The 12,168-nt window shown below is 50.6% G+C and overlaps 1 protein-coding gene across 2 annotated transcripts in view; it reads right to left on the reverse strand.

Moving 5' to 3' along the window:
* Positions 1 to 9,256: 9,256 nt before the first annotated feature.
* Positions 9,257 to 12,168, reverse strand: part of PAXBP1 (PAX3 and PAX7 binding protein 1) — a 275,887-nt gene continuing 272,975 nt past the window's right edge. For both annotated transcript variants that reach the window (XM_078658411.1, XM_078658410.1), the window contains exon 18: positions 9,257 to 9,928. In XM_078658411.1, the coding sequence (XP_078514537.1) occupies positions 9,811 to 9,928 (118 nt within the window). In that variant the 3' untranslated portion in view covers positions 9,257 to 9,810. The remainder of the gene's footprint in view (positions 9,929 to 12,168) is intronic.

Raw genomic sequence — 12,168 nt, forward strand, 5'->3', positions numbered from 1 at the left:
CGCGGTGGTGACTATGTCGTGATCTAGTAGAAGATCTATGGTGGCTGCAAGGGCGATGCCTCGTCTGGGAGCGATATCTCGGCCTTCTGGGCACAGCCGGAATCACCAGCACAGGCAGCTGATGTTGAGGAGGCGGCTGTGGTAGCAGAGGCGGAGGCAGTGGAGGAGGAGGAGGAAGCGTGGCGTCCGAGGCGGCGACAGGCGAGGAACCACAGGCTGGGCTAATTCCGGAGACCTAGATGGTGAATAGGTCCTGGAGTATTCAGAGTCTGAGGTACGAATCACTCGCCTCTTAAGAGCAGGCCTTGAAGAGGGTGCACTAGAGGCAGTATCCCCTGATGGAGAACACCGGTACGAATCACTCGCCTCTTCTTAAGAGCAGGCCTTGAAGAGGGTGCACTAGAGGCAGTATCCCCTGATGGAGAACACCGGTGCCGCCGTGACCTAGGGCTGTCCGAAGTGGAAATGCTGACCACAGAGGGCGACCGGCTTCTCGATGACAACCCCCTTCTAGACATCGACTTCCTTCTTGACGTCGACTTGCTCCTTGATGGCGTCGATCTCCTTCTCAACGTCGACCTGCGCATCAACGTTGACTGCGAGCGGCGGTGTCGCCTCGACAGCGAGCGCCTATGTCTTCGGGACTCAGATTGACGACGATGATGTGTCGACGTCGTCTGTGAAGTCCTCGACGTCGACCTCGTCCGAGGTCTCGACGTCCTTCCCCGCAAAGCGGATCGTCAACGTCGTTTAGACCCAGAGCCCTCAGTCGACGGGGAGCATATTGTCGTCATACCTTTCGACGTGGTAATCATCGACCGGGACCGGTGCTGTTTCTGGGCCTTCTTGTGACTGGGGAGCCCCCCAGAGGCCGATGAACGGGCAGTGGAAGAGGAAAGGTTCCCTCCATGCCGAGGTCCCACCTGAATCCTGATGTCTTCTCTGCTCCAGGCCTTGAAGACGGATCTTCTCCCTGTCACGCAGGGTCCTCCTGGAGAATGACTTGCAGATGACACAGGAGTCAGGAACATGAGAAGATGGAAGACAGAGTATACAAACTCTGAGAGTCTGACTTGGCCTTCTTCCTGTCACACTCAGGGCACTTGTCAAATAAAGATGGCATTTTGACAAGAAATAAGTGGCTTAGCTGCCCAAAGAAGACAGCAATTGGAAGATAAAGGCCTAGACGTCGAGTGAAACACAAACTTATCAAAAAGCTCAAAAAATTGAAGAAATACAAATAAAGGTAGAGGTCAATGCTCCAAGGTCCTGCTAGCAGGAGCCGGAAAAAAGAACTGAAAGTAACTAGCCTTTGGCTGTGCATCATGGGATACCAAGGGTCTTTGGAGGGTTCCTTAAAGGCACTGTATCCCTTTTCCAGACACATAATGACAGCCTATGGGGCTTGTCTGTCCAACCCTTCCTCTCTATCATGACAAAGGATTTTTGTGAAGGGGAGTTTCTCTGTGTATGAAACTTAGCAAAATGTGTAAATTTCAATATTATTTGGCTATCCTTTTTCACTTCAGGATGAAGTGCTGGCCAGTGTAGCCTTGTTAATTTCAGGCTGCATTATTTGTCTTTGATTTTCTCTCAAGTGTTTATGCAGGACTGCAGAAGAGGACAACTTAAGAGACTATTTAGATTGCTTCAGGGTCCACGCACATGGGCGGGAATATTCACAGATTATGACTATACACAGAGATCCCCAGCTACAGAAATACCTTTGCCACCCAAAAACACCCACCCACCTTACACCCTAAAAATACCCTTGCCACCTAATACCCTTGCCACCCAAAAACCCATAACCTCCCTAAACCACGCAAAAAACCCACACCCACCCTAAACCTTAAAAATACCATGCCACCCAAAATCCCACACCCTAAAAATACCCTTGCAATCCAAAAACCCACTTGCCTTAAAATCCTAAAAATACCTTTGCCACCCTAAAAACACCCTTCCCACAAACACCCTTGCCCTAACATACACATATATACATATATATATATATATATATATATATATATATATACATACTACACTTCCCAGAAGTCTCACTGGAGCCTCCCATCGACGGGCGAGTTATATAATTGGAGAAGTGTAGCGGGTGCGCACACCGCTTCCGTTAAAGCCCCTGAAGAGAAGCAGATGGAGCTTCGAAACGCGTCGGGCAGATCCATTACGGAGCGGCGTCTACAAGCGGATCCCCGTCCTCACCTACACATAAATAAAGCTGCTGCTCGCGTGCTACTCACATGGTGGACAACCTTGGAGCGTGAATCTATATGCGGCAGTCCAGCCGCAGAGTATGCACCACCCCGTTAACGTGGGGGTCACGGCAGTGAAGTAGCAGCCGTACATGGAATCGAGGACGGGCCCACTTGTGGAGTCCATACAGGACTTGATTGTGTGCTTTCCGTACTACACTTCCCAGAAGTCTCACTGGAGCCTCCCATCGACGGGCGAGTTATATAATTGGAGAAGTGTAGCGGGTGCGCACACCGCTTCCGTTAAAGCCCCTGAAGAGAAGCAGATGGAGCTTCGAAACGCGTCGGGCAGATCCATTACGGAGCGGCGTCTACAAGCGGATCCCCGTCCTCACCTACACATAAATAAAGCTGCTGCTCGCGTGCTACTCACATGGTGGACAACCTTGGAGCGTGAATCTATATGCGGCAGTCCAGCCGCAGAGTATGCACCACCCCGTTAACGTGGGGGTCACGGCAGTGAAGTAGCAGCCGTACATGGAATCGAGGACGGGCCCACTTGTGGAGTCCATACAGGACTTGATTGTGTGCTTTCCGTACTACACTTCCCAGAAGTCTCACTGGAGCCTCCCATCGACGGGCGAGTTATATAATTGGAGAAGTGTAGCGGGTGCGCACACCGCTTCCGTTAAAGCCCCTGAAGAGAAGCAGATGGAGCTTCGAAACGCGTCGGGCAGATCCATTACGGAGCGGCGTCTACAAGCGGATCCCCGTCCTCACCTACACATAAATAAAGCTGCTGCTCGCGTGCTACTCACATGGTGGACAACCTTGGAGCGTGAATCTATATGCGGCAGTCCAGCCGCAGAGTATGCACCACCCCGTTAACGTGGGGGTCACGGCAGTGAAGTAGCAGCCGTACATGGAATCGAGGACGGGCCCACTTGTGGAGTCCATACAGGACTTGATTGTGTGCTTTCCGTACTACACTTCCCAGAAGTCTCACTGGAGCCTCCCATCGACGGGCGAGTTATATAATTGGAGAAGTGTAGCGGGTGCGCACACCGCTTCCGTTAAAGCCCCTGAAGAGAAGCAGATGGAGCTTCGAAACGCGTCGGGCAGATCCATTACGGAGCGGCGTCTACAAGCGGATCCCCGTCCTCACCTACACATAAATAAAGCTGCTGCTCGCGTGCTACTCACATGGTGGACAACCTTGGAGCGTGAATCTATATGCGGCAGTCCAGCCGCAGAGTATGCACCACCCCGTTAACGTGGGGGTCACGGCAGTGAAGTAGCAGCCGTACATGGAATCGAGGACGGGCCCACTTGTGGAGTCCATACAGGACTTGATTGTGTGCTTTCCGTACTACACTTCCCAGAAGTCTCACTGGAGCCTCCCATCGACGGGCGAGTTATATAATTGGAGAAGTGTAGCGGGTGCGCACACCGCTTCCGTTAAAGCCCCTGAAGAGAAGCAGATGGAGCTTCGAAACGCGTCGGGCAGATCCATTACGGAGCGGCGTCTACAAGCGGATCCCCGTCCTCACCTACACATAAATAAAGCTGCTGCTCGCGTGCTACTCACATGGTGGACAACCTTGGAGCGTGAATCTATATGCGGCAGTCTAGCCGCAGAGTATGCACCACCCCGTTAACGTGGGGGTCACGGCAGTGAAGTAGCAGCCGTACATGGAATCGAGGACGGGCCCACTTGTGGAGTCCATACAGGACTTGATTGTGTGCTTTCCGTACTACACTTCCCAGAAGTCTCACTGGAGCCTCCCATCGACGGGCGAGTTATATAATTGGAGAAGTGTAGCGGGTGCGCACACCGCTTCCGTTAAAGCCCCTGAAGAGAAGCAGATGGAGCTTCGAAACGCGTCGGGCAGATCCATTACGGAGCGGCGTCTACAAGCGGATCCCCGTCCTCACCTACACATAAATAAAGCTGCTGCTCGCGTGCTACTCACATGGTGGACAACCTTGGAGCGTGAATCTATATGCGGCAGTCCAGCCGCAGAGTATGCACCACCCCGTTAACGTGGGGGTCACGGCAGTGAAGTAGCAGCCGTACATGGAATCGAGGACGGGCCCACTTGTGGAGTCCATACAGGACTTGATTGTGTGCTTTCCGTACTACACTTCCCAGAAGTCTCACTGGAGCCTCCCATCGACGGGCGAGTTATATAATTGGAGAAGTGTAGCGGGTGCGCACACCGCTTCCGTTAAAGCCCCTGAAGAGAAGCAGATGGAGCTTCGAAACGCGTCGGGCAGATCCATTACGGAGCGGCGTCTACAAGCGGATCCCCGTCCTCACCTACACATAAATAAAGCTGCTGCTCGCGTGCTACTCACATGGTGGACAACCTTGGAGCGTGAATCTATATGCGGCAGTCCAGCCGCAGAGTATGCACCACCCCGTTAACGTGGGGGTCACGGCAGTGAAGTAGCAGCCGTACATGGAATCGAGGACGGGCCCACTTGTGGAGTCCATACAGGACTTGATTGTGTGCTTTCCGTACTACACTTCCCAGAAGTCTCACTGGAGCCTCCCATCGACGGGCGAGTTATATAATTGGAGAAGTGTAGCGGGTGCGCACACCGCTTCCGTTAAAGCCCCTGAAGAGAAGCAGATGGAGCTTCGAAACGCGTCGGGCAGATCCATTACGGAGCGGCGTCTACAAGCGGATCCCCGTCCTCACCTACACATAAATAAAGCTGCTGCTCGCGTGCTACTCACATGGTGGACAACCTTGGAGCGTGAATCTATATGCGGCAGTCCAGCCGCAGAGTATGCACCACCCCGTTAACGTGGGGGTCACGGCAGTGAAGTAGCAGCCGTACATGGAATCGAGGACGGGCCCACTTGTGGAGTCCATACAGGACTTGATTGTGTGCTTTCCGTACTACACTTCCCAGAAGTCTCACTGGAGCCTCCCATCGACGGGCGAGTTATATAATTGGAGAAGTGTAGCGGGTGCGCACACCGCTTCCGTTAAAGCCCCTGAAGAGAAGCAGATGGAGCTTCGAAACGCGTCGGGCAGATCCATTACGGAGCGGCGTCTACAAGCGGATCCCCGTCCTCACCTACACATAAATAAAGCTGCTGCTCGCGTGCTACTCACATGGTGGACAACCTTGGAGCGTGAATCTATATGCGGCAGTCCAGCCGCAGAGTATGCACCACCCCGTTAACGTGGGGGTCACGGCAGTGAAGTAGCAGCCGTACATGGAATCGAGGACGGGCCCACTTGTGGAGTCCATACAGGACTTGATTGTGTGCTTTCCGTACTACACTTCCCAGAAGTCTCACTGGAGCCTCCCATCGACGGGCGAGTTATATAATTGGAGAAGTGTAGCGGGTGCGCACACCGCTTCCGTTAAAGCCCCTGAAGAGAAGCAGATGGAGCTTCGAAACGCGTCGGGCAGATCCATTACGGAGCGGCGTCTACAAGCGGATCCCCGTCCTCACCTACACATAAATAAAGCTGCTGCTCGCGTGCTACTCACATGGTGGACAACCTTGGAGCGTGAATCTATATGCGGCAGTCCAGCCGCAGAGTATGCACCACCCCGTTAACGTGGGGGTCACGGCAGTGAAGTAGCAGCCGTACATGGAATCGAGGACGGGCCCACTTGTGGAGTCCATACAGGACTTGATTGTGTGCTTTCCGTACTACACTTCCCAGAAGTCTCACTGGAGCCTCCCATCGACGGGCGAGTTATATAATTGGAGAAGTGTAGCGGGTGCGCACACCGCTTCCGTTAAAGCCCCTGAAGAGAAGCAGATGGAGCTTCGAAACGCGTCGGGCAGATCCATTACGGAGCGGCGTCTACAAGCGGATCCCCGTCCTCACCTACACATAAATAAAGCTGCTGCTCGCGTGCTACTCACATGGTGGACAACCTTGGAGCATATATAATATATATATATATATATATATATATATATATATATATATATATATATATATATATATATATATATATATATATATATACACAATACACTTACCTGCCTAATACTTAGTTTCGTTGTGAAGGCAGACATGGTAAAAGCATAGTCCTAAAGATCTGTATGGTAAAGGCATGCATGGTTCTGGCTGTGTTGTAAAGGCTGTTCCCAGTTTAAACTGATGTGTTGAATACATGATATGCTGCAGTGCCATCAGAGGACGATGTCCAAAAGGGGAAGGCTCCAAGACAGAGTCGTCCTGAGATTTAAAGTTGCAGTTTTCCTATGGGTAATCACCCTCATGTGGTGGATGTGACTGGCCATAGAGGTATTGTAGGTCATCCTATCGTTTTCGGAGTATGATATTATGTGAGGCGCCCACTGTGGTGATGGCGACCTATGCGGTGACTGAGGTAGGTATGGCCTTGAGCTGGGACGTGATGGTCAAGGCTGTGGTGGGGGAGACCCTGTAGTTGCCCCAGTAATTTGGGCCTTTTAGGTATGGGATCTTTTACTTAGAAAATGCCTCCTCTTCTTTAAGGGAATGCGGTCTGACTGCTGTGTTGCTACAGGGCAAGTGAGATCTTTTTGGAACTGCATACATTTAGCCTCCTCTGTTTCACATCTGGGATCACAGTAGGGTATATCTTATGGGTACAAGCAAGCCTGGAGTTGACGGCTTTTTACATGCAGACCTAAGTGTCAATTTCGGAGCAAACATCTGGGATCACAGTAGGGTATATCTTATGGGTACAAGCAAGCCTGGAGTTGACGGCTTTTTACATGCAGACCTAAGTGTCAATTTCGGAGCAAGCTCGCTGCCTTGAGGCCTGACTGGTGTCTCTGCGGCTTGAGGCCTTTTGGAAAGAGAAGGTAACGCTTGGCATGGAGGCATCTCCAGAGCCTCTTTGCCTAAGGTTCAGGGCTCGATGCCGAACTACCTTGTGAGTGGTGCTTGGCCCTTGGAATTTAGGTGTTTGATGCCAAACCACGGAGCCAGTCCTCTGGTGTAGGTGGTGATTTGGGGGTGCTCCGGGTGTATTAGCCTTCAGTGCAGCATGTGCACCAAACTGCCTCCTTCACAAAACAACATCCCAAAAAGATGGTTCTAGGATGGTTCGGCGCCTGTCCTGGTGCCAATCTGGAGGATTTCTTCCCTGTGAGCCACATTTCTAGCGTACATCTGGGCACGGTCACTGCATCCAGTGACATTTCGTCTTGTACCAAATTGTCTTTTCATCTTGACGCCTTGCAGGCCTTTAGATCAAGAGGCAGGTTGAGTTTACCACAGTCATTTGCATTATAATTCAGCAGAACTGGAAGGACTTGTTCTGCATCACCCCCTTTCCCACCGTCCTTTTCATATGACCATATGTACTGCAGATCCTACCAATCTAGGTTGAATCCGTACTTTGGTACACCATGGAAAAACATAAACGAAAGCTTGAGTGCTGGTTCTGGGTATCGTGGGCATTTTAAACTACAAACTATGCATTTCTGGTTTAGGAACAGTCTATCAGACATGGTGGTGTGGATGCATGACATTACAACGCATGCTTTTACATCGCATGCCTTTACAACGCAAGTATTAAAACGCAGTCCATCACAACGCATAGTGCTTTGGGGCGCTGGATAGTGAATAGTTTAATTTACTATTCCAACTCCAGTCCCCGTGGACACTAGGGAAGGTTATTGGATAGTAAATTAACCTATTCCCTATCGTAGAGCGCCCCCCAGAGCAATGCGTTGTAATGTTTGCGTTGTAAAGGCTCTGCGATGTAAAAGTTGCGTTGTAAGTGTTGTTCACCGGTGGTGTATTATCTTTAATGATCTGCTTTCAGTGCAACAATTTACAGCTGAAACCAATGTGACCCATTGCTCTGGTTTCTGCTGCACTTCTATGTCCTGACAAGGATCAAGGCACTGTTTGGATTTTTCTTAGCCTACAAAAACTCCAACCACAGCTGGCTCCCTGTTGTGGCAAAGACAGTTCTGTGCCTTAGGAAGAAGATAGCTACTGTTTGGATTTTGGCTTAGCCTATTAAACAAATCCAATTAGAGTCTGGCTCTCTGCTGGGGTACAACACTGTGAATCTGTTCCCCAGCAACGAGCCAGAAGTTGCCTAGATATTTTCTTAAAGTAATAAAAAAACACAAAGCATAAGTGATTATACGCTTGGGCACATCTGTGTTACGATTTTTTCTTAACCTAAGAAAAAATCCAAACCATGTCTTGTTCTTTTCTGACACAATCGAATGAGTCTGTGAAGCATCAAGTAAGTCGATCATGTTTGGATTTTTCCTTGGTCTAAGAAAAAACAAAACAGATTCCTTGCTGGGACCCAGTACTCTGTCTGTGATCCAGAAATAAGCCAGACACGGTTTTGATTTTTTCTTACTTTAAGGCAAAAATCCAAGCAGGATCTGGCTCATTGCTGGGGCACAGACGCACAGCTCCTTCTCTCAGAAGTATATTCTGAGGAAGGAGCCTCTCAGGATGTCATCTGGAACTGAAGGAGCGTGTTAAATAACAAGGAAATAGGGAAGGGACTAAGAACAATCCCATTCCCTTCCAACAAGTGAATCCAGAGTCACTTCTCTCGGTAGGTGGGGAGGTAAGAAACTGGGGCGCTCCTGCCTCCTCGCCGACCTGCCTTCCTCCTTAACAGAAAAATTGGATCAAGTTAGTGGGCATAGCTAGATAGAAGCCAGGGTAATCCCTTATAGGTCCATCCATATGATGAGCGACATCACTAGTGGCGTCACATGCATATTATTGAGGCAGGCTAGAAAGGAGTATTGGGCCATGTCATTCAAGAGTTTTACAGCACCCAGAAAGTATCGAGCACTGGCGAACTCCCTGCGAGCGCCATCAGGAGTTTGTTCTTTTCTTTGTCCCTCAAAATGGGGGACAAATAGGTGCCGACCCAGGGGATGTAAAAAAAAATAAATAAATAAATAAAAAAGAATGCATATAAAGGTCAATCCCACCTTTTGGGTTCATTTTGTATATACAATTTGAGCAAAGATGAAACAGTGAATACAGGGAACTATATTTAGAACACTTTACAAACTGAGGGACAGAAAGAGGTTTTATGGAAACAGTGCCATGGTTTATTTTCATTTCTTTTGGAAACATTTTATAGTTTACACTTTCAAACATTAAATTATATAATCAGTAATAAAATATTTCCAAATGCTGGCGGAGGCACACCATTTCCCAGCCGATTCCCACTTCAAACCCCCTTAAAAACCAGGAGGAACGTTTTTCATTAAGCAGCCAAACACGTATGTGTGCAAGTGAATACACACATACATAAATACAGTTTTCAGCCAAAAACTATGTACATTTATATACATGTTTGTTTATATACATTAAGTACAAATGTGTTTTGTAAATATATACAAATTTGTAAACAAATTAATGAGGCAGTCTAGAAGGAATCCTTAATTTCTAGAAGACAAACCTCATACATGTTCTGATAAAATAAGCAACTAAACTGCATTTATTTAAGGACAAGAAGACTCCCCATTAAAACAGACAATATTATTTTACAGTGTAACAAAACTTTACATATGTACAATAAATGCATTGAATTTTGGATATGGACACATTTTTAGAGGACGCTGATCAGTATGCTGGGGTTATTTTAATTCAATCAATGTTTTTAACTCCTTTATATTGTAATCAGCTGCAAGAGCTACTGCGTGGTTCAAAGCATGGACAGTTGCCAGAAGTTTTACGATTTGTTTTATTTGATCCCTAAATACAAAAAAAAGGCAAGAGATTAGGAGAACACTCAGTATAAAAGAAAGCAAGTATAAAGACATGATTAAGGTTTCACATTTTGAAAGTGTCAGATACCAAATGTATTTTAAATATTAATTGTTATGACTATTTGTCCTGTTCTCAGGACACCCCCGCGCCGCACGGCCCCCCAGCCGTGTCTGTGTGCCCCCTCCCTCGCTCGCTGCTGATCGTTGCCGCTTTTTCTAGAAGTGCTGTGCCTGTGATTCTCCCCACTTGCTGCCTGTTTTGCCCCTGCTTACGCTCCGTGTAGCTTCGTGATTGTTATTGTAGCCCCGGTACCCTTTGTGATTATACTGTAGCCCCTGCTCCCTGTGACTCCCGGCTCCCCGCCGCCGTACATCGCGGCTCCACCCCCTTTTCTTCTGTGCCGCCTCCCAGCTGCCCCTCCCTCCCCCTTTGCCTTAAATGGAGACAGCACGTACGCGCAGCGCGCGCGCCGATTGTGCGCCGAAGGCAAGCCCGTCTGCGCCCGTCTGCGCCCGTCCACGCCTGGCCCACGCCCAGCACCAGGACCCCTGGCCCCCGCCATTGCAAGACCACCAGACGGACCTACGATGCCGCCACCCTCAAGGAATGCAACGCCGGCCGGAATCCTGCCTGCTACCGAGCCACCCCGAAACGCACCCACGGACCCATCACATGCCAATCCTGCAAGTTCTCCTGCCTCCGAACCTGCACCGCACCCGCCAAGCCGAGCACCAGCAAGAACCACTTGAAGTGCATCCTGCTCAACACCCGCTCCGCCCACAGACACGCCGTGGAACTCTGGAACCTCCTCGACACAACTTCACCAGATATCGCCTTCCTCACGGAAACCTGGATGAACGCCTCCTCAGCCCCCGACATCGCCATCCCGGCCGGGTACAAGATCACCAGGAGGGACCGCGTCAACCAGACCGGAGGAGGCATCGCCATCGTCCACAAGAACACCATCCGCATCACCACCAACTCCGACGACACCCTCACCGCCGCCGAAAACCTCCACTTCCAGATACACACCGACCCCAAGACAACCCTCAGAGGTACCCTCATCTACAGGCCACCGGGACCACGCGCACAATTCAGCGAAGACATCGCAGACTTCATCAGCCCGCACGCCCTCCCCTCCGCCGACTACATCCTCCTAGGGGACTTCAACTTCCACCTGGAGAACAACAACGACACCAACACCACCACACTGCTGGACAACCTCAACAACCTCGGACTCAAGCAACTGGTGAACACCCCCACCCACTACGCCGGCCACACGCTTGACCCCGTCTTCTCCTCCAGCAAGCACATTTCCTTCAGCCACTCCACCGGACTCCATTGGACGGACCACAGCTGCGTCCACTTCAGCTTCAGTAGGACCACCACTCACAACCACCCGCAACAGGCTCCCCGCAGAAGCTGGAACAAGATCACCACCGACCAACTCACCACATCGCCAGAACCCTCCCGTCATCTCAACAAACCCCAACCAGGCCGCCAACAACCTCACAAGGTGGATCCCCAACTGCGCAGACGACCTCGCCCCACTGAAACCCCCACCCCGCCAGACCCGGCAACAAGAAAGCATCCTGGTTCACCGATGAACTCAAGAGCTCCAAGAAGAACTACCGGGCCCTCGAGAAAGCCTGGCGCAGAGACCCGACTACAGACAACATGACCACCCTCAAGCACGCCACCTGGAAACACCACCAGCTGATCCACACCACCAAGAAAACCGCATTCAAGGAACGACTGGACAACAACGCCCACAACAGCAAGGAACTCTTCAACATCGTAAAAGAGCTCTCGAACCCCAACCCGGAAACAACGACATCATTCCCTCGCAAGACCTCTGCAACTCGCTCGCCTCGTTCTTCCACAGCAAGATCGCAGACATACACAACAGTTTCAGCACACAGCCGACGCACCCTACGACCGCACCAACGCCCCCCAGCACCACCATCCAAGCCTGGACCCCGGTCAACACCGAAGACACCATCCGCACAATGAACTCCATCCACTCGGGATCACCAACCGACCCCTGCCCTCACCACGTCTTCAACAAGGCCGACTCCGCCATCGCACCCCACCTCCGGGACATCATCGACACCTCCTTCGACACAGCCACCTTCCCAGAGAGCTGGAAGCACGCCGAACTCAGCGCCCTACTGAAGAAACCATCAGTGGACCCCACCGACCTCAAAATCTACCTTCCCATCTCG

This window comes from Lissotriton helveticus, chromosome 8, assembly GCF_964261635.1.
Source record: "Lissotriton helveticus chromosome 8, aLisHel1.1, whole genome shotgun sequence".
In the NCBI taxonomy this organism is placed as follows: Eukaryota; Metazoa; Chordata; class Amphibia; order Caudata; family Salamandridae; genus Lissotriton; species Lissotriton helveticus.